The sequence below is a fragment of the Alternaria alternata genome (assembly GCF_001642055.1).
Source record: "Alternaria alternata strain SRC1lrK2f unplaced genomic scaffold CC77scaffold_5, whole genome shotgun sequence".
In the NCBI taxonomy this organism is placed as follows: Eukaryota; Fungi; Ascomycota; class Dothideomycetes; order Pleosporales; family Pleosporaceae; genus Alternaria; species Alternaria alternata.
The window spans coordinates 721,171-744,262 of record NW_017306194.1 but is presented as its reverse complement, the minus strand read 5'-3'; the positions used below and the strand labels follow the sequence as shown (position 1 = coordinate 744,262).

Genomic DNA, 23,092 nt, shown 5'->3' with positions numbered 1-23,092 from the left:
TTGTCTGCTTCATTAGAGCTAGAGCTTTAGGTTGTTCGTTCGCTATCGTTATCTTGTAATGTCCTTTTCGAAACTTGCCGACTTGGCATCTTTCTCGATTAGATGCCGACGAAATCACGCGAGACGGCAGTTCGGCATTATTCCGCACCTGTTCCACGAAGACATCGGTACGCAATGGAGTACTTCCGCACGTTCTCACTTCCCGCCATGGAAGCAGTAAATGGGAAGAACGAGATTCTTCTCGATGGATGATCTACGCATAAAGTGCAAATTTCGATATCGGGGAAATGGTAGATAGCATTTATGCCATCAACCAAGCTGATTTGGTTTGATCCAGTGGTTGTGGTGAGTACAAAGGCACAACGTGAGAGTGCCGTAAGTGGGATCGGGAGAACCGGTTTGTGTGAGAGTGCTGTAATCATTATTTTGGGCTCAGCTCACAGGCAATCCCAGAAACATTATATTTTCAGACAACACTCCACTAGTAAGCATAGGTATCGTGTGCGAACACGCCGCTCCAGGCTCATTAAGTCTTTGGTACGGCAGAAACAGCCAGACAGGTGCAGTGCAGAACGCTGTTTTCAATGCAGTTTTCAAGTACGCTTTTGGCGCCTACGGGTAAGCTGTTGAATGTAAAGTTCAATGAAGTGTACCATTCAACCTCCTAATATACTGTACCTTCACAATCCATATCTTCTCGGTAAATGCTGGTATCACAGTGGCACGGAAGGTACAACATGGTGTGTTCTTCTGGCCAGGGCAGCTGTCATATCTCAACTACCGAAAGACGCCATGGGAAACATGTGAATGTTTGCCATGATAGAACTTTTCGACAGCGTGTTCTGCGTTCTTACCATCGCGTTGCTACAAAGGTGAGTATAGTAACGGAGACCGACAAAGCTGAATAGGGGCTGTAGCATTGCTTTTGCTACTAGCGAAATCGACGAGCAAGGCTGAACTCGCCAAGGACGCCATGCTCCGATCGCTCGTCGTATCATAATGGAATATTCTTACTGACTTCCTGACCTATGTAGAGCCGATTGGTTCTGGGTCTCCAATGCTTGCTAGCCCTAGAGAATCGGCTTCTCATTCGTGATCGACCTAGAGCTGCAGTGTAGTTGCTCGCCGGAGATAGTAAGAATTGGCGAAAGGCGCCTCTAGATGACAGCCTTCTCCCTTATCATATGACAAGTTCAAATACCGTATCTTGATGTGGTCGGTATATCTTCACGAAGCCCCAAAGCGTTTCACATCCTTCTTCTTCGAACGTATCCTTCTATGCACACGTTATGATTAGTGGCCCACGATGGTTATTTCCAGCCATCGAGCAATACTCCTCCACTCATTATGCTTCATTATCTGCCTCTCCATCGTGGTAGCAGAAACTTACACCAACGCAGCATGCAACGCCGTTGAAGCCACGATGGGCTCATGCGCGCAGCGCTGGGATAGTATCCGCACCGAATGCACCAATTCTGTAACCACAAACACCATTTGGCCTGGGCCGTGCGAATGCTCTTACTATGCCAACGATCTGCCTTGTTTTGACGAGCAGGCGGCATGCGCGAACCAAGTTTGGACACAGCTACCGCAGTGGTTTCGAGACGGTGTTACAAGCTGTTTGATGAAGGATGAGAGCTATACTATAAGAGCGCAACTTGGTTCGGTGGAAAATCCATTTTCGACGACAGGTATTGCGGGCAATGTCACTCGGGCTACAGCAGCACAGACCGGTAGAATGATTTCGAGTCCCACGGTGAGCTCTACGACAGGTAGTTTCAATGTGCCCTCAGCTACGACGAACAGCCACAGTACGATATACACACCTCTTTCAACGAGTGCAACAGTTTCAGGCATTCAGAGAGCGTCCTCTAGTGGCTTTTCGGCTGGCAGCAAAGCCGGAATCGGAGTCGGTATCACTATCGGAATCCTCACCACCATCGCTCTCGCCGTATGGCTTGTTAAGAGGAAACGGAGATCACTTTCGGACGAAGCCACCGAGACTGAGTCTGGAACTGCAGAGCTGCATAACAAAGATGTGAAGATATATGAGACCGAGGTTGAAACGTACTCAAAGCACGAATTAGCTGCTGGCTCAAGGCCCGAATTAGGTGGAAATCCGCGAAGCGAGCTTGATGGAGGTGCAACGAGGGAGATACCAGGAATTCATGCGCTTCATGAAGTAGATGGACAGGCGATGGACGGACCAGGTGGAAGATTTACGGAAAGACAGGATTAGTAGGTTGGCTGAGAGCCGTTGCCAAAGGTGCCTGAACATGTGGTCGTCGGCTGTGATTCCTTTGTATATTATGGCAATAAACCCTCAGAATAAGATACTATTCGAAGAAGGCGTTCTTGGTTGTTGCATCCAGGCTTATCTGGAAGGCATGTTGAAATCTGAGTCGTCGGAAAAAAGGCGATCGTCGGGTGAAGTGACAAGAAGAATGGCAAAAACATATAATTGTAGGGGTTCGATAGTAGTCATCCACCCAACTACTGATCAGGCGCATCGAAATATGTTACATGTCCGATAGTATTCAGTGTATCTAAAGATATTCCTACGTCTTGCTCGACTGACCCGAATGAAAACGTTTGAACCCCTCGGATCAGGCAGTCTACTCAGAACTAGGTGCACTGGGCGAAATCTCCAGCACCTTGGCCGTCTGCATTGTCTTGGTGGTACACAGTGAAGCAGTACGTGAACTGATTGTTGTTCCTACGAGCGAAGACGACCTGCAGCATGATAAGTCCAAGAAGTACATAGGTAGGATGAGCATTGTAGTACTTACTCGATCTGGTCCTGCGTTGGAGTCATCCCCGAATGGAACTTTACCACGCAAGATGGGGAACTCATTCCATTCTATGAGATCGGGTACGTTGCAGTCAGCTGGCACCGGGATGTTCTGGTAGTTGCCGTAATAGGCCGGGTACTGTTTGCGAACTCCTTGACTGTCTATATATCTCCTGTGAGCTATTGTGTTTGCGCCATGATATCTCATGATGTATCCAGACACATACTTGGTTTACCTGTAGCATAGTGAGGTGGTGGTTGCAAAAGCCCGACGGCAATATTGTAAGCGTCTTCGATCTCCTTCACTGAATATGTCGCTTCAGCAGCGTTGTTTACCGTAGGACACTTTACCGAAACAATGTCCGCTCGTGCAACTAGCGCCTTGTTGCCGTCGGGGTTCAGAGGCAGGGGGGTTGCAGCCGCAAACGTGGCGAGTGAAGCGAAAAGAACAGCGATGATCTGCATGGTTGCAATTGATAGTCTTGATGTTTTCAGTTTGTGTTGGGGGTCATTCAATCGAGCAAGCGGTTCAGTGCCTTAATAAGTGAAGTCGTCCAGGGCTCACAGCAATCCAACATGTCCTTCTATAGTACCCACAGTCCTTCAATAGTACCCACTGCTATTTCCGTTTGTCTTAATCTGTCTCTTATTCCATGGATGTCCTTCGGCTTATAGCTTACCCGCGGAGCTTGGCAGATGTCCTTCAGTCGATCCTCAACCAATGGGTTACAATCGCTTCACTCTGAAAGTGTTAGACTTTCATACTGCCTACCATATCAGGCGGAAAGTGCATAGCCGATCGATACGTCGGATGGGCATTAGTCAAACTGTCTTACGGTAGTTCTCTGCATTTGTAACTTCGATTTTAACGGGACCTTGTATGTTCGTCCTCGGAGTTTGTATTTTGGTACCCTTGAGCTTAATCGCCCTGCCCAAGAAATGTGGTTTTCAGCGCGAACAAGTTTTGCATTCATTGAGCGTTTTCATTCTTCTGCTGTCTGTGGTTCACCATACACCCTATCCATATATTATTGAGAGAGCGAACGACTATACACATGTGTTGGGTGAGAAATGATAGGGAATAGTGATGAAAGAGACAATCAATGATTCTTCAAGGCACAGACTTCGTTAAGAACATCATTTGACACGACTCTAGTAAGACCTCCCTAGAAAGGTCCATGTTGGAACTTTCTCAACCTTGCGCGGCGATCAAGTCGTCAAGAGCTGCTGTAGCCTCGATTGTAGCATCCATAGCCCTTTGGTCCGAAAGTCTCCCAGCTTCTCTGAAGTTCTGAAACTGGCTTCTCCAGAATTGTAGCCGTTTGACATCCACTGTATTGGTACCGCCTTTAGCCTCCCATAGGCTGCCAGAAATGTAACTATACTTGGTGGAAGGCGACCCTGCAGCTATTACTTGTTTGCCCGCGATCACCAACCAAGCAGCCGCTGCGCGAACTGCAAGATGTGCATCTCGATCGTAGTTCGTACCGGGACCATGCTCCAGGAAAGCAAATGTTGCAAAGGCAAAGTCGACACAATTGCACAGTGGAGATGTTTGTGGCGGATCTCGTCGCGCTATGAGAGCAGCGAATGTGTTGACGTTGGTGTACATGTCTTCGGATTGGCAAGATGGTACCTGGTCATCATCGTGTCCATTGCCAGAGACCTGGCGGAATTGAAGGGGCCCGCTACGCAAATCGTTCCCAATGCCAGAAGTAAGATATGGCAACCCAGACCATAATTCTGCTCTGGGTTGAGAGTGCAGCTTGATTATCTCCCCAGGTTGAACAGCGACAGAACCCTCTTCAAACACCATCGGTTTGCCTGTATCGTTATAAACGTCGGGTAGATTGGCGAGTTCGACTGTGAGATCTGCCAGAATCTCGAGATGCTTCTGAGACGAAAGCTCCCGTGCGGCTCCGAATAGAACGGAGAGTACGTCGCCATAGGCACTGGAAATGTCATAGCAGGTATCACGATCTGGTACTGAAAGCACCCAGTCGCTGATTCGCTTTGCTGCCGTTCTTGCAGTGTCGTTTTCGTCCAATACGTCTGTGTAGATCTGTAACAACGCCAGCTGGGAGGGTGCAGGCTTAGGAAATTCCTCGAATTCCGCAGAGGCATCCACCTTTCGTTGACGCAATTCGTGGAAGATTGCGAGCTGCTGGAGTTGTCTCTCTTTCCACTCTGCAGTCATTATTGTCGCAAAGCTTCACCCGAACGATGGCGTGAATGGGGTAGAGAAGGTCTAAAAGCGTCGTAAAGGTGAGTATCTAGGTAGTGATAGATGGCAGATGCGGATCGACCAACTGATCACAGCCTTAGCCTTGTAAACGACACCGAAGGCAACAACGTCATCCATAGGCATGAGCTTCCCCCACTGGTTCAAACTAGGCGAGAAGAACTTGCCGGACTCTGAGGGCTGCCCGATCATTGCCTTAAGCTTGGCGAGTGCTCTAGGTTGCAACGTGAAGAACAATGGCAGGATGGTCGATCCTGATTGAGGCGAACTTACGCCCAACTACGTCGCGCTCATACGACCGACAGCGACACCAGAGATCATCGATCCGTCCACAGGCTTGTGGCAGTTCCACGCGGGTTGATCGCGATTACTCTTTCCAATGACCGTGACGGTGTTGTACAAATATCCTGCCCCTGGCGTGCACACCACGCTGGAGGCCTTGCAGATACCGGCAACGTCCGTAGCAAGGGCGGGGGTCTTCTCGTGCCGATAGCCATAAGCACCGGGTAGCGGCATAACAGGGAGCTTCGTATTGGTGAAGATTGCTGTTCTCGTACATTATGTTGCAGAACGCCTTTTGTCCTGCTGATGGAATGTCAGACCTAGTATGGGTTAGAGAAAAGCGGGGCGCCCCTTGAGAAAGGATGACGTAGAAGGAGCATTGACCAGTAATATCTAGTTGCAAGAAACAGCAGCTTACTTGGGTATAACAGCACCAAGAACAAAAGGGGGACAAGCTGATGCGAAGCATCGCCAAGGCTATTCCGCTTAATTCACTTCGCCTACTCACACGATTCGACGTTCTGTGGGGCGAAAATGAGTGCTATTCGGGTAAGGATATTGCGTGACATTTGACAAGAGAGGCTTGGCGGGGAGCCTGAGAACCAACACTTCCTGACCGGAAGAAGACTACCCAGTTAGACAGAATCCGATACACTACAAGTGGGACAGCACGGAATGTCACCCGGGCGGCATCGGGTATTGCTGGGCCTGCAGGTTGCTGATAATACAACCGGACTGATGGACGCCTTGCGTTCATGATATTGCGACCAATACTACATCACTTTTAGATCTCTGCGTAGTAATGTCTATCAACGATCTACCTAGACATGCCTATGTAGGCCGACCCTTCTGCTATATAGCGAGACGATTGTTCTCTGCATAGACTAGAACAGGAAATATCATCGAATCACCGGGTCGGATCGTCGAATTCCAGGATAATCCAGCATGGACCAACTATGTATCTCTTGTGCTTGCAAGATCATCCCGGCATCAAGTACACTACTACCTGATGCATCAGGCCTTGAAGACATAGCTGCACTCGAGGCCTATCGACCTAGTGTGCTCTTTGGGGATCTTGACACAGCACACGATGACTCGCAAACCGCACAATTTCCATGGAACATAGAGGACTCTTGGTCGACCAAACTTTGGCAAGACTGTCCAAATTTGACAGATTCTTCGCTCAGATCTCCACGATTCCCAGCGATCAACCATGTACCTTATGGCGAGAACCTTGGCCGCAAGGAAGACTACTTGGATATCCCGGCGTCTCCCTCTTATAGTGTCATAGAGACTAGCAGGCCGCCATCCCTTGGTGTCAGGAAGCCTGCGACAAGTAGCAGCGTTGATTACCGATGTTACGAACATGGATGCGGAGGGCGACGGTTCTCTTCGTCAGAAAACTACAGGCGTCATATGCGAGAGCGCAGCCGCTCCGATGCGACAACATGCCCTTTCTGCTTCACTCTCTTCACGCGCAAAAGCAACAGGGATAATCATGTGCGTAAAAGGAGGTGTAAAGGCTGGAATAAGGTGTCATCTGAGAGAGTCGACGCGCCGTCAAGTACCCAGTTGACGAGTGTTCGCCTCAAAAACACTACAAAGCCACTGACATAAAGTAAGCGTTGGTTCTGGGCAACGGATGTATTTGGGTGATGTGCAGGTTTGCATCATTAGACAGGTGTGAGCGATTGGAGTGTCTGGTAGACATATTAAGTCATCTTGTTGATGGAAGTTGACTCTGACTCAGTTTCAGTCCCATAGAGGTGTCTATCATACTTGATGCAGAAATAAGTTGTTTAGTAACTCCTAGTTCATGTTATCTACAGTTCGTCTACTGTCGGCTCGGCCTGCAACCAGTGCAATTTTTCAATGTCGTAACGCTTTGGGGTCATCAGAAATATGAAGCAGGGTGTAGATATCGCGCTACATGTTGGAACTGCTCCGTTCGCTCTAGCGCATTCCCTCGCTGTCTGATGACCTGTGTTTGGTCTTCTGCGCCCTACTTCGCTTTTGCCTTACACGGTGTTCCTTTCCCGTGCAACCGCATATGTTCACTTGCATTGTCCAGCATGTCCTTCGAGATTACTAATGATATCACTCTCAACGCCCTGTCCTTCGGGCATGTCCTTTCAACGTCATAGTTCTTCCTATCCTATGAGCTTCCAAACGCGATTCAGCCGATTGATCCAAGATGCCTCAGTAGTGGACACCGGTTTACAGCAAATCGTCATCATGGCGAACTATACTGAGCTACTGAAGGGTATATAATCCGAGGCCTCTGCACTCAATTATGACTTGTTATCCAACATTACAATTGCAAAATCTACTTCAGTCACAACTTAACTACTTCGTACATATCTATCACCATGAAGGTATCAAGCGTTCTCACAGCATTAGTCACCCTTCTGCCGCTGATTAACGCCCTGCCAACAAAGTCCAGCTTGGCTGAGACCGCAGTAAGTGCTGCCATCTAATTGCTTTGCTATTGTCCGAGGCTGATCTTAGACCTTGACAGAAAAGCATCTTCGAGAGGCAGGCCTCATGCACTGACATTACCTGCATCAAAGACACTGATTGCTATGGTAATCGCTGCGGGAACTGCAACGTGGATATCGGATATTGTACCTGTCCACCAGAGGCCGAGGGTGGACCTTGCTAGATTGATTTCGTACGCTAATACGAGCTATACGGTCTTTGGAGGTAGCTAGAATTTCTCCTTCCATAGAAATCGGGCTAATGCTTACCTAGGTAATGATCTAAAGCTTATCTGACAACCGGAACGAAGAGCTGTAGTGACTGAGAGAGCTTACGGAACGCAAAACATGTAACCAACATTCACTTCTTTAGCTCAATATCATCGCTTACGAAATTCGGCGCGTAATACGCTCATTTCATTAGCTATTTCAGTAAATGCGATATGCATCTTACGTCTCACCATTTGCAAAGTTGAGTTCTCGGACGGAACAGTGGAGTCGTACGCGCTCGGAACTTTCCTGATGCGCTATACATGTACTAACTATGCTGAGATCTGGTATGAAGTGTTGATTTCAAGGCGTTCATGTTTAGAGGCAGTTGCCTCGGCCTCGGGTCAGATCTCTCGTATTACCCTACCGTAGCCCTGCACCGAGGTACTTCAGGTTGCAGCTTAGAAATAACACCAACATAGACTTCCTCCTTTCACACATAGAAGGAACAGGCTTGGTTCTTGACGCTGATTACGTTCGTCGTATTGGTCTAGTACGACTAGGTGACCCGACTCGGACGACACCTGGGACTGAGCCACAGCAACATCGGGCAAGAAGGACTCAAGATCTCCCAAGTCCATCGAGGATATCGACATACCAGACAAAAAGAGATCAAGAAAGAAGAAGATTAGTTAAAGGAGGCACGCGAGGCTACAAAGAGCAAGAGAAAGGATATAGAACTAGTAGTTAGAGTTTTGAAGTAATAGAACCTAGCAGACGCAGAAGGTTAGAGGTTTCTACGCGCCTACTTAGCAAGAAGACAGCAAAGGTAGAAGAGGTAGGTAGAGAAAGAGGTAAGGTTCTTAGGTAGTGAGAAGAACGCTAGAGTTAAAGCTAGAGAGGGCGGTAGAAAATAGACAAATCGGAGTTGATGCAATTAGTGATTTGGGTTGTTTTGCAGATATATTGACTGGCGTTCCCAAGGTATGTTTAATTCCACTGTGTATAAGCTAGCATCCGGTCAGGAAACGTCAGACTGGAGACATCCGGTACGGCGAAAGACGTGGAAAGGTTTACATCCACAGCAGCTGGAGGACGTAGCAAAAAAAGATGGACATTGGCTTATTTTATTGTGCAAAAATAAGAAACAAAACATACAACAGCGGGGATTCGCTAGTGGTCACCCACCTAACTACTAATCCGCCGGTACACTGCTTGTATATGGCTGAGCGGACGGGAAGCCTAATTTTCAGTGTCCTATGGTCGTATGTGCAAGAATGGGGAGTTCTTTTAGATATATAATCGGTATAGGCAAGTTTCTGGCAACGAGCAGCGACTGTTGGACATATTCGAGCTTGGCCAGCACTTTGCACTAATGTCCCCTTCTCTTATCTTCACGATCTCGGGCATAGTGTCATGTAAGACGATGTTTGGAAAGCTGTAAAGTGGTGGTGGTAGGCGCGGTGTGGCGAAGGTTTGTAGAGTGCGGAGTGCGAATTGGTTTGGTGACGTAGTGGATGTCATACCATGCAGTTACCCGAATGGACATACTCGTCTGAGTGCACAGTTGATGTTGAGAGCTAGTGTGTGAGCACGGGAGACAGTGTAAGATGACACGTGTTGTATACCCATAGTCAACGACGCAAAAGACGACTGCGGCACAGCCGAGAGGCGTCATCTCGACCCACTGGCATTATTACGTCGGACCTTAAAACCGAACGTCCTAGACACGACACCATATTTTCATGGACCACAGCGATTTTGTCGTAGTATGCCAGATGCATCGCCATGGACGATGCGAAGACAATGACGTCGGGTAGGCGCGATGCACGCAGAGCGTGTCGCGTGCGCATGCAGGTCCAACGCATATGATCGCCGCCGCTAGGCACCAACGCCACGATATCGCACCCTTGCCACTTTCCACGATCTAGGCCAGCACCGCCACACCTCTCACTGCTATTCTTGTCATATTCCATCCGGTTTCCACACCATCCCATCTCCATCCTTCCGCCCTTCCGCCCATTCAGCTGCCTACCAGCGGTAAAATACGGCACATCAGGCATCAAGACGCGTAACATGTCCCACCGAACGCGCTAACACGCTGTCACATGCTTCATCAGGCGTCCAATCAAGCTACGGCAACGACGTTGTTGGGCAGTCGGGTGGGAGTCATTCTTCGTTCCCGACTCTGAAAGCTCCAGCGAGACATGGCCACAATATTTCTGTTGGGTCGGAACGTGGGCGAGAAGGCAAACAGGTATTGGGTGATTTTCGTTGGCTCCGTTCGGAGTCCGTCGGATCACCAATTGAAGAAGGCAACATGATGAGAAATGCCGACGAGACAATAAGCCGGACACTGCGGATTAGGAGGTGAAGAAGTCTGCAACGGGTATCGATGACGCCATACTATACCTAGATAATGTCGCCATGTACAGTCGTATCTCGTACTCGGATACCATGCCCATCACGGGCATTATAGCGGCGCGGTTGCCTGGGCATATGCGAACGTCTGTCTAGGCAGCCAGTGCACGCGCCCTTTTGTTACCAAGGTTCGCGGCTAAGGCAACCTCACTAGATACGGCATACGGGAACGCGCTGCGAACAAGGCTAGAGTGTACATCGTTATTGGGGGCGGAAAGCCAAAATCAACAACAACTTCACGCAATGAAAGACGGGATCATGTAGAATGCTACAACTGGAAGCAGTAGGTATATGGTCCGTTTTCTGATTATGAGTGGCATATTCTATCTACTCTTCTCCGATCTGAGTGAGGTATCATCCATAACTTCCTCTATGTCCTTCTCCTATCCGATCCATCGCAATCTTTGGTATCATAGCTTTCGTAGATGAGCATGTACCAGCCATGCTCAGAGTGCGCATATAGTAAAGGAAACATTACAGTTTAGAGTGATACAGAAAAACGCTCCAGTAATATGTACAGTGAGCGACAAGTTATGAAACAGAGAATGAGGCAACGAAAGTGCGCCGTAAAAATGCACCTAATGACCTCAACATGAACAGTGCGAAGAGACCCAAAAGCAGCTGATCATTGCCTGTGACTCTGTTGCAGAGCCATGACAGCTTGCTCTAGTTGCCGTAATCGTGAGTCCTTTTCCTCATTCTCCTGTCGAAGACGCTTGATTTCAGAGCGCATCTCATCGTTGCCACGGTCCGAGATACCAGAGTCAGAGCCTACTCGCTTGCGCTTGAGACTCAGATCCTCCTCCTCGCGGTACTCCATGGGTCGGTTGTAAGGTGACTCCGAGGCTCGTGACTCAGCGATAGGTGAACCTTCCATCTCACGCCTGACCATGTCGCGGCGGATTATCAAGCCATGCATGTCTGCTGACATTGATGTTCTCCGGTGTACGCGGCGAACATGCTCAGCCAGGTTCTCCTTCCGCGTGAAGCCGGCGCCTGAGCTGCGTTTGCAGTCGTGGAAGGGGCAGAAGAGAGACTTCTTGGTACCGCCGTGCATCTTGTGAACTTCACGTTCGTGGCGAAGAAGGCCGCCGCTGTAAGTGAAGCCTTGAAGTTTCTCGCAACCCTTGACGTTGCACTTGTAAGGTCGGTCATGTTTGTCCATGTGTTTGCTGTGGTAAAATTAGTCAGAGATTGCTGTTAGAGTGGGACTTGGAATTACTCACCTCCATTCGCATTTTCGGTCGAAAGATGTACCCCGGCATTCTTGATACTTGCATACCATCTTGCCGTCTTCATTGCGCGGCGGTTCTTCGGCGCGTTTGTAGCTGTGGTTCTTCCGTAGTGATCCGTCGTCGTCGCCATCTTGTGAGGAATCCACAGAAATCCCTCTGCTGTGACTTCTTGGTGGGCTTGTGGTTATGATCGGTCGTTCGCCAGCAGTTGGAGATGTTAGAGGAGACCGAGGGCCGACCATGCTGACGGGGGTAGGCATGTCGGTAAGTGAGTTGATGGAGATATTCCGCTTGTGCTCGTGCGGAACTTGCATAGGAGTGGGATTTGGAGATAGTTCAGTCATGATGTTCTGGTCGTAAATGTTGAAGAATTGGGGGTTAAAGCACTGTTGCTGGGCCTCAGGTTGGCGATTTGGTCGATATATACCAGAAGACGCGAAGTCAGTTTGTGGCTGAGCAAAGAGATTGCTTTCCGCCGCTCCGGTGACTCTAACTCTCGGAACTTGAGTAGATGTGATCAGATGACGCGGACTGTCTTGAGGTGGCAACGAATATGGGTGCCAAGAATTATGGTGGTCGGAGCCCAGATGCGGAAAGGCCGTTAGAGGTGGCGCAGCAATGCCTGGATCTTGAGGCAAATAAAAATTAACGGGCGAAACTGCCTGATAGTCTTGGGCGGCAGGGCGATAATAAGTATCTGGATTTGGATCTGTTAGCTGCCGCTACCTAGGTATGGATTACTCCAGCCTGAAACCTGGGTAGGTAGACGTTCGTGACTCAACTCAAACCAACACGGGACACTAGGCACTTACCTGGACGCGGCGATGGCTCCGCTCCTCCAGCCTGACTAACCCTCAAGACTGGCAGCCTGCTCGTGAGACCATCCGAACTCAGATCGGGCTCCCAGGTTTCCGTGTTTCGTGCCTGGAACAGATCATGGCCCACATTCACGTTTGTCGCATGCGTCGCATGCTGCGGTTGTTCGCCAATCAGCTCACGGCCGAGGCTGAGGTCTGTAATGCGTTAGCACCGCTTGACTGGACAGCCACAAACTTTAACCACTTGTCCACCTGAGTAGGAAGCCTCATTGGGCGAGGAGAGATGTAACACGTACAGTCTGACGATGCACCTGTATCCCACGAAAGATTGAGGTTTTGTAGCACTGCGTCGTATCGCACGCGATCTTTGTTGCGATTCGTCTGTTCGTCCAGAGTTTTCTCATAAAACATCCAGCACACTCCCCATAGCACAGCGAGCGAGGGTTTGATGGTCCATGGAAAGGTGCTGAGAGCTTGCGGCTTCTCGGCGAATTCAGTGAACCATGCTAGTAGTTTGCGCTGCTTCTTGTCATGATCGCCGTCGAGCAACTCCTTGAACGCCTTCTGCGCCAAGGCTTCAATGAGGTCTGTCTGCAGTCGCAGCAACAAATGTTCATAATTGGCAATGAAGTTCTCGTCAAGGATAAGTCCAGCGTCAAGCCCTTGGGCCAAGAGCCAGTCGTCACCATACTGCCGGCGACACTCCGCAAGCACGTTGATCGCTTCGTGTACTGCCACGAGGATCTGTATCGTCTCATTCAGGGAACAAGCCTCAAAGATCGGCGTATTATGGTGTTTGACGAAGAGTTTGTTACTACCCGCAATAGACGAGAAGGTGTTTCCTGCGGCATGGAGCTTGCCGTCGACCGAGCGAAGCATACTAGAGCCGCAGGTTTAGTAGTTGAAACTAAACAAAAGTTTACGTGAACGTACTGTTGCACCTCATCCCCTAGGTTTCGACTTGCGGGAGCAGCCGAACCCGGCGTCTGCAGCTTGCGCGACGATCGCTTCAACTCCGGATTCTTGTGCTGACTCTTGCAGATGCGATGGGCGACACGACGCGACTGCTTCGCATCCTGGACGCCGATCCGCGATAGACCGTTGGCAATACTTCGGAGGCTTGGCGAGAGTCTGCTGCCAAGGGCGTTCGCATCAATTGAGCCATCGAGCACGCGCGGCTTGACACGTCGACGAAGCTGTTTGACAAATTGTAGAATCCTAAAGGTGAGGATGATGCTCGTTTGCTTGCTGCGTTGTTGGATCGCCATTGCTAAGCGAGACGGGCGGTCCGAAGACGTAAGAAGAGACGTGTACGCAACCTTCGCCGCTTAGGCTCATGGCTAGTATGTATACTTGGAACATCCAAGGGCGGAGCAGACTGGAAAGTGCCTGCCGGTGAGCCTGCCTTCGTGAAAGGGGAGTGTCAAGCCACGCTGTATGGCCACACCCTGCGTGATTCGCCAGTTGACAGCTTGTTGAAGTGCACAGCCACGCCAGCCTGCCGCGTCTTGGTCTGGGGCATCAACGCCAGACCCGAGACCACCTCTCTCGTCCTATCGTTTCTTCAGCCTGGCGAAAGACAAGGTCACGCATTGTATCGGTGGTGTGGCGCAGCCGTTCTATCTGTCCTGCACGAGAGCTCTATAGGTAGGCACCTACGAATGTGCCGTGTTGAGGTCGCTTGACCGCCATAGTTTTGTCGCTGCCTTGAGAGAAGCCTGTGTTTTTCCAGAACCGGTGTCTTCTTCATGCGAAACTTTCAGAAACCATTAGGAAGTATCGTTGACCGCTTGACGTATGTAATCCGATTCGGCGGGATCTGCGGCCAGGATGTAACGAGGCTCCCCCGCCATGATGGTGCAGCACCCTTCCGAAACGAGCTGGAACATGGATTCTGCGTAATGTCTCATCACTGGATGTGATTGTGGGTGATGTTCGGATTGAGAGGGCGGAACTAGAAAGATCATAGCATTGGGTGGTTATGATAGTGGCGTGGAAAGAAGAAAGTGCTCAGGCATAGGACATGCGATACCCTCATTGTCCTCCAGGGCTTCGTCTCCCAGATGGATGCAGTGATCTACTAGCTCTAACTATAGGTGTTGGTCAAGTTGACACACTCCGCCCGGGCAGCATCCCAGTATATAACCCGGCGTCACACGAAACATTCCCACAACTCCATGCCGAAACATCGCGACATGTTCGCACCGAGTTCAAGTCCGGATGTCCGGTTGTCCAAATGGAGACCATGTGTGCGAACCTCCAAGCGCGGCCTCAACGGCTTCGGAAGCTTGTTTCCTTCAGGCATTGCATGAACAAGTTTTGAATCTTTGGGCGGAGAGTTAGCTACCGAAACCTGAGAGGCCTCAGGCGAGCATTGTGTCAAACACGTGCCGGGGCGCAGTATTACAATTCCTGCAACTAGCTCGCACTCGTCTCTCCATTTGTCGATGGTTTGTTCCGTGAGCGTTATGTGTAAGCTGTCAGTTCTCGAAGCATGCTGAGTAATGAGGGTTGAGCATTTTGACATGTGGTCGCTGCGTAACGGGGAGTCATGTTGTGTGAAGAGATGGAGAAAAGAGACATGAGAAGAGACTCAGTTCCTTGGTTTGTGGAGAAGTGTTATCGCTCATGTCAGTATATTGTACAGCAACCACGCTGGTTATGCATTTTTGCCTTTTGCCCAGCTCTTTCCTATCCACCCTTCTGTCAGCCTCATCGACCCTCGGGTGATCATGACCTCAGGCCCAACAAGAAGCTACCACCACTTGAACCGCCACCGTTGCCACCAGAGTTACCACCAGGCAGATAGCTGACGTTGGGGTTCCTCGCCAGCATCTGCGCAATATCCTTCTGGGTCTCAATGCGCCTAATCAACACTAGACCGTCACCACTCTTTGCCACTGCCTTTGAGATTGTGTCGGCAGCCTCGGCTTCACCCTCGGCCCTGATAACGTTTGCTTGCCTCTCTTGCTCTGCCTTCTCTACAATGAAGCGCGCGCGCTCGGCTTCTTGTTGTGCGATCTGCTTCTCTTCGACGGCCTTGGTAAACTCTTTGCCGAAAGTCATATGTGTGATGGAGACGTCTTCGAGGGCAATGTTGAACTCGTTGGCGCGCTTGAGCAGATCGGTCCGGATGCGGTTGGAGACGGCCTCTCGCTGAGTGATGAGTTCTGCGGCATCGAACTGTGCAACGATGGCTTTCAGGACTTCGTTACCGATGGAGGGGAGAACACGCTCGTCGTAGTCGAGACCGAGATTCTATAGACACGTTAGTCGTGGTCCCTGGAGCTTCTGTCTTGCACGCGTGGGTGAGGGGATAGACGCACTTGGTAGATCTTAGGCAGCTGCTTGACCTCCGGGCGATGCAACACCCTCAGCGTAAGTGTGACCATCTGCAAATCTTTGGATCCCGTCGTTGTGCTGATATTCCTCGGCCTCGTCCTGACATCGAAGACAATTGCCCGTTGCAGCCATGGGACCAAGAAATGTGTGCCCTCGTTGACGACGTTTTCCTTGACTCCGGACAGACGGTCGAAGATGACGGCGCGGGTTCCGCCTTTGACGTCGTAGAGGGAGCTCTGCACCACGCTGGCGCCGATGGCAGCAGGAACGACCCAGCGGAAGAGTGAGGTAGGTATCGCGGCCATGGTGGGCGGGTTGTGAGGCGTTGGTGTGGTGAGGCGGCGGCAGGCACGATGCGGAGAATCGTGACAAGTGCATGATGCTTCTACGAAGTTGGCTGGTCTGTGCTTCTGCGGCGAACCATGCCTGTGATTGGCGCATACACCACCACCATCATCGACAGATACACAAGAACATGTGGGCGAGTTGCCATATCTCTATTGGAACATCCACAAACTCCCGTGCGGGTTATGCATATATGTGTGTAGGCCTCAAAGCCCTTGTACGAATCTCTCACCCACCCATCATCTCCACTATAGACACAAGATCGACTCACTACTGCTCAATGAAACCCTTGTGCTCCTTGTGCGCCTTGTACCAATAGCTGTCCTCCTTCTTCGGCCGGAGCTCTTCCGACAGCTTATCGAGGATGACCTCCAGAAGCTTCTGACGGCCGTCCTCGTTCTCTGCGTCCCGGTTCCACACGGCAATCTGTACAGCATTCCAGCGAACACTGTACGAGATCCCGCAGATGTCGTCGTTGAAAGCTGTCGAACAGTCAGTATCCAGGACATGTGAGAGTGATTAAAGAAAGATGACTCACAAGCACGCTTGGTCTCGACGGCCCCCTGCAAGACGTCACCCACGGCAAGCAGGCACATCTCGTGCCAAAACTGGGCCGCCAGGTCCTTGCTGACCTTGAAATACCATGCGCCGCCGCGCGTGTTTCGTGGATCTTCCCATACCGGCTTCACGCCCAGGTGGAAGAGGTGTATCGAGTCTCTCAGCTTCAGGTTCTCCACCGGTATGTTGTTGAAGTGCTGGTAGAACTCCTTGACGGAGACAATCTGGTCTCCAAGCGGCTTGGGCCGAGTAAGGTACTCTTCTGAAGCCACCTTGTCCTTTGGTGCGGCCTGCTGACCCTTCTCTGCCCAAAACATCCACTTGAAGCGGAACTCGGGAACTCGCACCGACTTGAAGATGTTGTTGAGCATGGCGGTGCCGCGTGCAGGTGATGCTGTAGCGGACTGCTCTTCAGCCGACGCCTTGGGGAGGTCCGAGGTGCTGAGCACCGGGAAGCGGCCAGCCATGGTAGGAGATGTGACGGGGATGCCGAGATTGCTGCTAATGAGCTTGAGTTCTTTGATGTTGGAACGCGCGGTGAAAATGCGCTTGCTGTTCTCGATAGCGAGGTCGTTGGCGAGGTCCTGGGTAGTGTCCTTGGAGTGAACGTTGGGAGGGACAATGTCTGCGTTACGGGGAATGGCTCTGTTGAGAGCGACGATTATGCGATTAATTCCGACCTTGGACTCGTATGTCAGGGGATTGCTGGGGTAAGGCACACCGTGCTTGGTCGCGTGGACGAGGCCTTCAAGGAGTAAGACCGAGAGGGGCTTGCGCGCAGCTGCGGCAGTCCTAAGCTTTTTGCCGGATTCGTTGGCTGAGGCGAAGAACGCTTCACGCTCGCTGATCTTGTTGTGGTCAGCGTTGTGAGCGGCAGAAGCTCTGAGCATGCCGATGATACGAATGGTCTCGTTCATAGTCATGGTGACGGATGTGAATGTAGTGTAAAGTAGAATGATGCAGAGAAAAGAGACTATGACTGGGAGTCTTGGAACAGGTATAGAAAACTGATAGAGGATGGTTTGCAGATTTGTGAAGGGTGATGAAGAGCTGGAGTGTGATGGACAAGAACAAGTCAAGGACAGGCGATTGGGAAGTTTTTACGCTTCTATCCCAAGCCACCAATTTGTAAAGACGGATAATAGCAGGCGGTTCTACTGGGAGCTCTGTTCGAAGAGCGCGAAGCAGCATCGTGGTGAAGGTGAAGGCGAATGGACCAACCAGCGTCCAGTGTTGGGCTTGACGAGATCAGACCACATGGGCGCGCTGACAGGATAGCAGCAAGCCCATGATAATGATAGATGCTCCATAGAAACAAACGAGACGTAGGATCGTCAAGTTCATGTGCAAAGCTCATAAGTGATGGAATGCAGGATTGAGACGGTATTGACATTGGTGTGTGTCGGAGGTTAAGGACGAATCTTGATGCAGTGGCAGGACGAATACGAGGCCATAGAACAAATGACGCCGAAAAGACGAGGTTATGAGAGAATCAATACATACCTAAACTCGATATTAGATATCTCTTGTAAAGACACCTAATTCAATACTCTTGGTGAAGACCTGTGACCGTCGGAAGTGGGGCAGCGACACACCGACTCTAGCAAGGACAGAGACAGGAGACAGAAGAACAGGTGCAGGCGGACAGCACAACAGTGAGACGGTAAAGATTGACAAGAAGAGGTGAGGTCAGATATGTACGAGGCCAGCTGGACCTTTAAGAGGCTTAACCCCTCGGAGACCACAAGTCAGCCATGCAGGCGCCCGCTCTAACTACGTTTCAAGACGCCGTTTCACGACCCCTGTTGACACCAACGAGTCGCTTCGGCCTCAGGCCAATCTAGAGCCGCATGCGTTGTCTGTGGAGCATCCTACGGGGTACACGATATTTGTTTACACACCTCAGCATGTAGCATGTGAATATCTGGCCCGGTATTGGCCTTGAGGCCATATGTGCTGGCGGCGGCGGTGACGTAGCCCTATGGTCTTCGCCCAGTCGGTACCATTCCGCGAGAGATCTGCACAAACTGAATCTTACCCAACTTTTTCCCCAGACTTTTGTAACCCACTCCAAAACGCGTAGACAAACTCCAGCAGTCCCTACTAGGAGTGCTAATATCGGAGAATACCGGACAACATGTCGTCGCCATACATTCACGAGGCTGTCGCGCACCGCAGCAAACGCGTGCGCTTCTCCAACGAACCCGAATCTTCGCCGCCTTCGATGTCCTCCGACTCGGCCCTTGCGTCCACCAACGCCGCAGAGGACTCTACGACCAACGCAAGCGACTTGGGTACCTCAGACAGCGACAGCGAGCTGTCCGAATCGAGCGAAGAACCCAGCAGCGACGAGACTTCAAGCGACGAAGAAGAGGACGACGACGGCGAGGACACAGAGATGGAGCTTGAGGAGCCAAAATCACAAGACGGCATTGTAAATCTACGCGCGAACAGGGGGAAGAAGCCCATCATGAAGCTGGGCGATGAAGACCTTGGACCCGACATTCGTGGTTTCCTCAAAGACTTTTTACCGCAGTTGAAGGCTGCAAATGAAGAGTTGGAGGCGCAGAAGAAGGCTGGAACACTGAAGAGTTTAGACTCTGTCGAGGCGCATGAGGAGGGTGAGCCATACATTGAGATGGTGAGTACTTGTTTCTGCCGTGTCGCGGGGCGCTTCTAACAGTGTCTAGGACCTTGGATTAGGCGTGCTCGAGGAGAAAGACCCGAATGCGAACAGCGACGACGACAGCGCGAGCGATGCCGAAGATGGCGACAAGGAGAAGGATGTGCTGGGTAGATTAATGGGACGTGAGAAGAAAGATCCAGCGGGTATTGAGGTGGTGCAGAACACGACCGGGTCATAAAGAGATGATATTCAAGAGCAGCCCATACTCTGCTGTCGCGCGCTCTACTGTCTTCTCCCACCACCCTACTTAGTGTCCGATACCCCCCTTTGCCCACGTCGCGTCAGCATTCTCGTGGATCTTGGGCACCTCGATATACTCTCTGACTCCCTTCTTCCTCTGGTAATCACTGCCAAATCTCTGATCCCTTTCCTTTACCCGCTTTTCGAAATCCGGCATCTGATCTGCCGCCGTATAACTCGTCATCAACTGGGGTGGGCCCAATGGCAGTTTGTCGCCCCGGTCAGTCTGCCAGAGATGGTAGATTTTGCCGTACAGCTCGACAACCTCTTCCATCTCTTTGTTCTCAGCTACTTCCCACGCGGCCTCTGGGACGCCTGTTGGTCGCGGCATGATTAGCATTCCGGATTTCACTTCGAAGACGTGCGAATGCCAGAGCTTTTGCTCTTCGGCATCGAGTGTCTCGTAAAGCTTGGGGGAGATCATGTATTCTGCAAGCTGGTTTAGAAGTGAGTTGCGCGGTCCGAGAGGTGGATGACTTACCGATACCAATGATTCGTGCGACTTTTTCAGGGGAGTCGTAGAGGATACATTGGCGGACTTCATCGTTCAGGTGAGCACAGTAGTGGTTTGCTTCGACTGCATCCCGCTTTGGGTCATGGGCATATGCATGGAACGCGTTGAGATGCGCACATATCCTCTTGACTGGAGCGAAATTCTGGTTGAATCAATAGAGTTATTGTCAGAAAGAGCTGATGGACTTACCTGAGTCATGGCAGCACCAGCTTCAAGTGTATTGTTATATGTACTTTCTGGCTCACCAGCTGTCTTGTTATTTACGGGAAGCGAGTCCATCTTGTCTTGTTGTCGTTGTCTTGGTGATGGTGATCTGCACTTGAGACTTCAATTCCTAGTTGGTTGCGGGGTTGAACTTTCGTTGCTGGGAGTATCTTTGATAGAGTAGCCCGCCAAAGTCGCTGATTATAACCGCTGGTCAGAAATAGTTTTCGGCATCTCGAATGACGAAGTTCCCAGGGCGCACATCGGATCATGAACATAGGTTGACGTCATCATGATCTACGATTGGGCAAAACAGCGGACCCTGCAGTTCTCCTTGAATCAAGCGGAACAGTAGCGACAGATCTAATGAGAGTATTGAGGCATTCAGCACTGCTAATAGAGATCTCTGAAAGCACTCGATGTATAGATTTGACTAGTATATAGAAGCTTACGAGCTCTGGTTGGATCGTGGCGAATGAATACACATCTTTCTTGAGATGCAATCTTCTGGCCCTATCGGATATGATAGCGATCGAGAATAACTAGCAGACTACACTACCATTGAACTTCGTCGCTTGAACTTACATTCGACACCAGTCTGGACGTTGAAAGAAGCATTGTGCGTCTTCCACGGCCGATCATGCGCCATCTCAAAGTCAAAACGGTGCAAAACCTCTGCAGTCACTTTGTAAATTTGCGTCAAAGCAAGCTATGAATCGTCAGTAAATCTTCAGTGTGTGATCACGGACAACTTACAGGCCTACCAACGCATGTTCGCGTCCCGGCGCCCCATATCAGGATTCTCTTATCCATCACCCTCGTGCGGTCTTCGCTCTGTAGCCATCGCTCGGGAACAAATTCATGTGCATCTTCCCCAAATACATTGGGGTCATGCGAAACGATAGCTGGATTCATTCCAACGGTATAGCCTGCAGGAATGTGCTTCCCGCAAAGTGTGATCCCCTGGCTAGGAGCATACCGAGGCATCGAGACTGCGAAGGCAGAGAACAATCGTAATGCTTCTTTGACTGTGGCTACTAGATAGGGAAGTGAAGCGAGTTGACCATATTGAACTGGGGACGATAGTGTGCCATTCTCGAAGGCTGCATCGACTTCCGCACGCGCTTTTTCGAGCTTCTCTGGGTGCTTCATTAGGAAGTAGAAAACGGAGCGCATAGAGATGGATGTACTGTCCGCTCCGGCCATACTAGTAGGGCTTAGTGTGAAGTCTGGGGGTCTGGATGTCATTATACTTACATTGCAACCCACATATCTGACGTAATTTCTCTGTGTGAGTAGTTCACCTTTTCTCCCTTTTCCTGCACAATTGCTAGCAACTGAGACAGTAGATCAGGTCTCTTTTCAGTCACTTCCAGTGTTCTCTCGGTGGCTATCTTCGTCTCTATGATTGCAGTCTTCTTGATATCCTCTACAGCCAGCACAGCTTTCAGTAAGCGCGGAATACAAACAGCGATCAGAAGCAGGAATGGCCGCATGTAGTACGGAGTCACTGTCAAGAGAGTAAGGAAAGGCATCGCAAGATGAACCGAGTGGATGTAGCCTTTGTAGTCGATGCTGTCCCGTAGGAATCCAAAGGCTTGACCAAAGAACGCGACGCCAACGCTATCAAATGAGTACCTGGTTCACGTGTCAGCCAGGACAATCTACTAGTGATCACATGTAGCTCACATTTCGAGCCAAAATCCAAAATCGAATGCTTCTTTGCTATCAGCGAAGCTATCCATTCGTTCTAGAAAGAGTTCCAATGTCTCGTCCAGCCGGGATTCATTCTTTAGTATACTGGAAAGTGAATATACGCCTCCAACAATCCTCCGATACGCTGCGTGAGCCTTCTCGTTGGTCTGTGTGAATAGATCCGGTTGGCTGTTTAGTCCTTGTGGCCGCCACGGTTTATACCAGTCCGTTTTCTCGAGTGGTTTCTGAACTGGGTAGATATACGGAATGGCCGTGGTATCGGTTGTGACGATCTCATCGGGTGCGATCCGAATAATCGGGCCATATTTCCTATGAAGAACGCGCTCGACAATCTCAATATCGCCTTTGTGATGGTGCCACATAAGCCATGTTCGCGAGACTGAAGGCCAAAATGGCCCTGGAACCTTAGCTAGTGGATGGAGGGTTCGAGCGTAGACGGTCCAGATGAGATAGTATGCCGCGAAGGATATAGCGATGTAGAACAAGAAGACAGAACTCGTTTTTGAACCGAAAAAGACATCAGATAGGAGCGCCATGTCGTAGATGCCGACGTTAAAGAGCAGAGCGACTCGAAAACTATGGTTAGTAGAGGGAGAGAGCGCACTATGTCCCGTCGTTTATCAGTAGCAGCAGCGCTCTGCAGTGAACCTGACAGGGTTGTTTGCTGTGACAACGAGTCATGATCTGAACATGCCATACTAGTATACTCAAAAGAGCAACGAACCCGATGCGTGTACCTAGGTATACTGCAAGTACTGGGGCGTAACGCGGACCCTCTGATTCTAGCCATAGTTTGCGCTCCACACGTCAGTCAGAGATAACCTAACTGAATTCTAAGCTTCACCAGCTGGACGCGGTATGGGGGCTAAGACTGCCATGAATGAGGGGAGGGATCGTGAACCCTGACAGAAAGAAACCCTTTTCGGTATATCCGAGAGCGGTAGCATCCTTCCGACTCCCCAGCAAATGGACGTAAGGAAAAGTGCTGCTGGGTCTGCCTCGTGTCATACA

General features: G+C 50.4%; 11 protein-coding genes across 11 annotated transcripts; 4 read left to right on the top strand and 7 right to left on the bottom strand.

Moving 5' to 3' along the window:
- The first annotated feature begins 1,224 nt into the window (after positions 1-1,224).
- CC77DRAFT_1092585 (hypothetical protein) lies at positions 1,225-2,574 on the top strand. The gene has a single exon (XM_018529639.1). It carries the CDS (start codon positions 1,307-1,309, stop codon positions 2,237-2,239), a length of 933 nt encoding a protein of 310 aa, XP_018388636.1. The 5' UTR covers positions 1,225-1,306; the 3' UTR covers positions 2,240-2,574.
- On the bottom strand, positions 2,433-3,043 carry CC77DRAFT_701971 (hypothetical protein). Its single transcript, XM_018532821.1, has 2 exons — positions 2,790-3,043; positions 2,433-2,733 (listed from the first exon to the last, which is right to left on the bottom strand). Exons 1-2 carry the CDS (start codon positions 2,997-2,999, stop codon positions 2,626-2,628), a joined length of 318 nt encoding a protein of 105 aa, XP_018388635.1. The 5' UTR covers positions 3,000-3,043; the 3' UTR covers positions 2,433-2,625.
- An 881-nt stretch (positions 3,044-3,924) lies between these two features.
- On the bottom strand, positions 3,925-5,194 carry CC77DRAFT_701962 (hypothetical protein). The gene has a single exon (XM_018532820.1). The coding sequence runs from the start codon at positions 4,986-4,988 to the stop codon at positions 3,984-3,986; it is 1,005 nt and encodes a 334-aa protein (XP_018388634.1). The 5' UTR covers positions 4,989-5,194; the 3' UTR covers positions 3,925-3,983.
- Positions 5,195-6,022: 828 nt separating this feature from the next.
- CC77DRAFT_701960 (hypothetical protein) lies at positions 6,023-7,111 on the top strand. The gene has a single exon (XM_018532819.1). The coding sequence runs from the start codon at positions 6,261-6,263 to the stop codon at positions 6,930-6,932; it is 672 nt and encodes a 223-aa protein (XP_018388633.1). The 5' UTR covers positions 6,023-6,260; the 3' UTR covers positions 6,933-7,111.
- A 523-nt stretch (positions 7,112-7,634) lies between these two features.
- CC77DRAFT_1018038 (hypothetical protein) lies at positions 7,635-8,152 on the top strand. The gene is made up of 3 exons (XM_018524533.1): positions 7,635-7,774; positions 7,834-8,018; positions 8,067-8,152. Exons 1-2 carry the CDS (start codon positions 7,685-7,687, stop codon positions 7,975-7,977), a joined length of 234 nt encoding a protein of 77 aa, XP_018388632.1. The 5' UTR covers positions 7,635-7,684; the 3' UTR covers positions 7,978-8,018; positions 8,067-8,152.
- Positions 8,153-10,707: 2,555 nt separating this feature from the next.
- CC77DRAFT_1018036 (hypothetical protein) lies at positions 10,708-13,785 on the bottom strand. Its single transcript, XM_018524532.1, has 5 exons — positions 13,410-13,785; positions 12,773-13,356; positions 12,471-12,671; positions 11,650-12,355; positions 10,708-11,595 (listed from the first exon to the last, which is right to left on the bottom strand). Exons 1-5 carry the CDS (start codon positions 13,742-13,744, stop codon positions 11,049-11,051), a joined length of 2,373 nt encoding a protein of 790 aa, XP_018388631.1. The 5' UTR covers positions 13,745-13,785; the 3' UTR covers positions 10,708-11,048.
- A 1,319-nt stretch (positions 13,786-15,104) lies between these two features.
- On the bottom strand, positions 15,105-16,259 carry CC77DRAFT_700708 (protein elicitor peat 2). Its single transcript, XM_018532816.1, has 2 exons — positions 15,803-16,259; positions 15,105-15,734 (listed from the first exon to the last, which is right to left on the bottom strand). Exons 1-2 carry the CDS (start codon positions 16,121-16,123, stop codon positions 15,207-15,209), a joined length of 849 nt encoding a protein of 282 aa, XP_018388630.1. The 5' UTR covers positions 16,124-16,259; the 3' UTR covers positions 15,105-15,206.
- Positions 16,260-16,433: 174 nt separating this feature from the next.
- CC77DRAFT_930379 (eukaryotic translation initiation factor-like protein 4E type 3-A) lies at positions 16,434-17,644 on the bottom strand (the record flags this gene model as incomplete). Its single annotated transcript, XM_018534160.1, has 3 exons — positions 16,434-16,645; positions 16,702-17,238; positions 17,356-17,644. The coding sequence occupies 3 exons, from the start codon at positions 17,642-17,644 to the stop codon at positions 16,434-16,436; spliced, it is 1,038 nt and encodes a 345-aa protein (XP_018388629.1).
- An 839-nt stretch (positions 17,645-18,483) lies between these two features.
- CC77DRAFT_1018034 (hypothetical protein) lies at positions 18,484-20,062 on the top strand. The gene is made up of 2 exons (XM_018524531.1): positions 18,484-19,362; positions 19,412-20,062. The coding sequence occupies exons 1-2, from the start codon at positions 18,859-18,861 to the stop codon at positions 19,583-19,585; spliced, it is 678 nt and encodes a 225-aa protein (XP_018388628.1). The 5' UTR covers positions 18,484-18,858; the 3' UTR covers positions 19,586-20,062.
- On the bottom strand, positions 19,513-20,466 carry CC77DRAFT_1018033 (DUF1264-domain-containing protein). The gene is made up of 3 exons (XM_018524530.1): positions 20,351-20,466; positions 20,129-20,303; positions 19,513-20,076 (listed from the first exon to the last, which is right to left on the bottom strand). The coding sequence occupies exons 1-3, from the start codon at positions 20,438-20,440 to the stop codon at positions 19,655-19,657; spliced, it is 687 nt and encodes a 228-aa protein (XP_018388627.1). The 5' UTR covers positions 20,441-20,466; the 3' UTR covers positions 19,513-19,654.
- A 298-nt stretch (positions 20,467-20,764) lies between these two features.
- Positions 20,765-22,617, bottom strand: CC77DRAFT_984016 (cytochrome P450; the record flags this gene model as incomplete). Its single annotated transcript, XM_018536160.1, has 4 exons — positions 20,765-21,074; positions 21,122-21,572; positions 21,623-22,003; positions 22,055-22,617. The coding sequence occupies 4 exons, from the start codon at positions 22,615-22,617 to the stop codon at positions 20,916-20,918; spliced, it is 1,554 nt and encodes a 517-aa protein (XP_018388626.1). The 3' UTR covers positions 20,765-20,915.
- Positions 22,618-23,092: the final 475 nt, after the last annotated feature.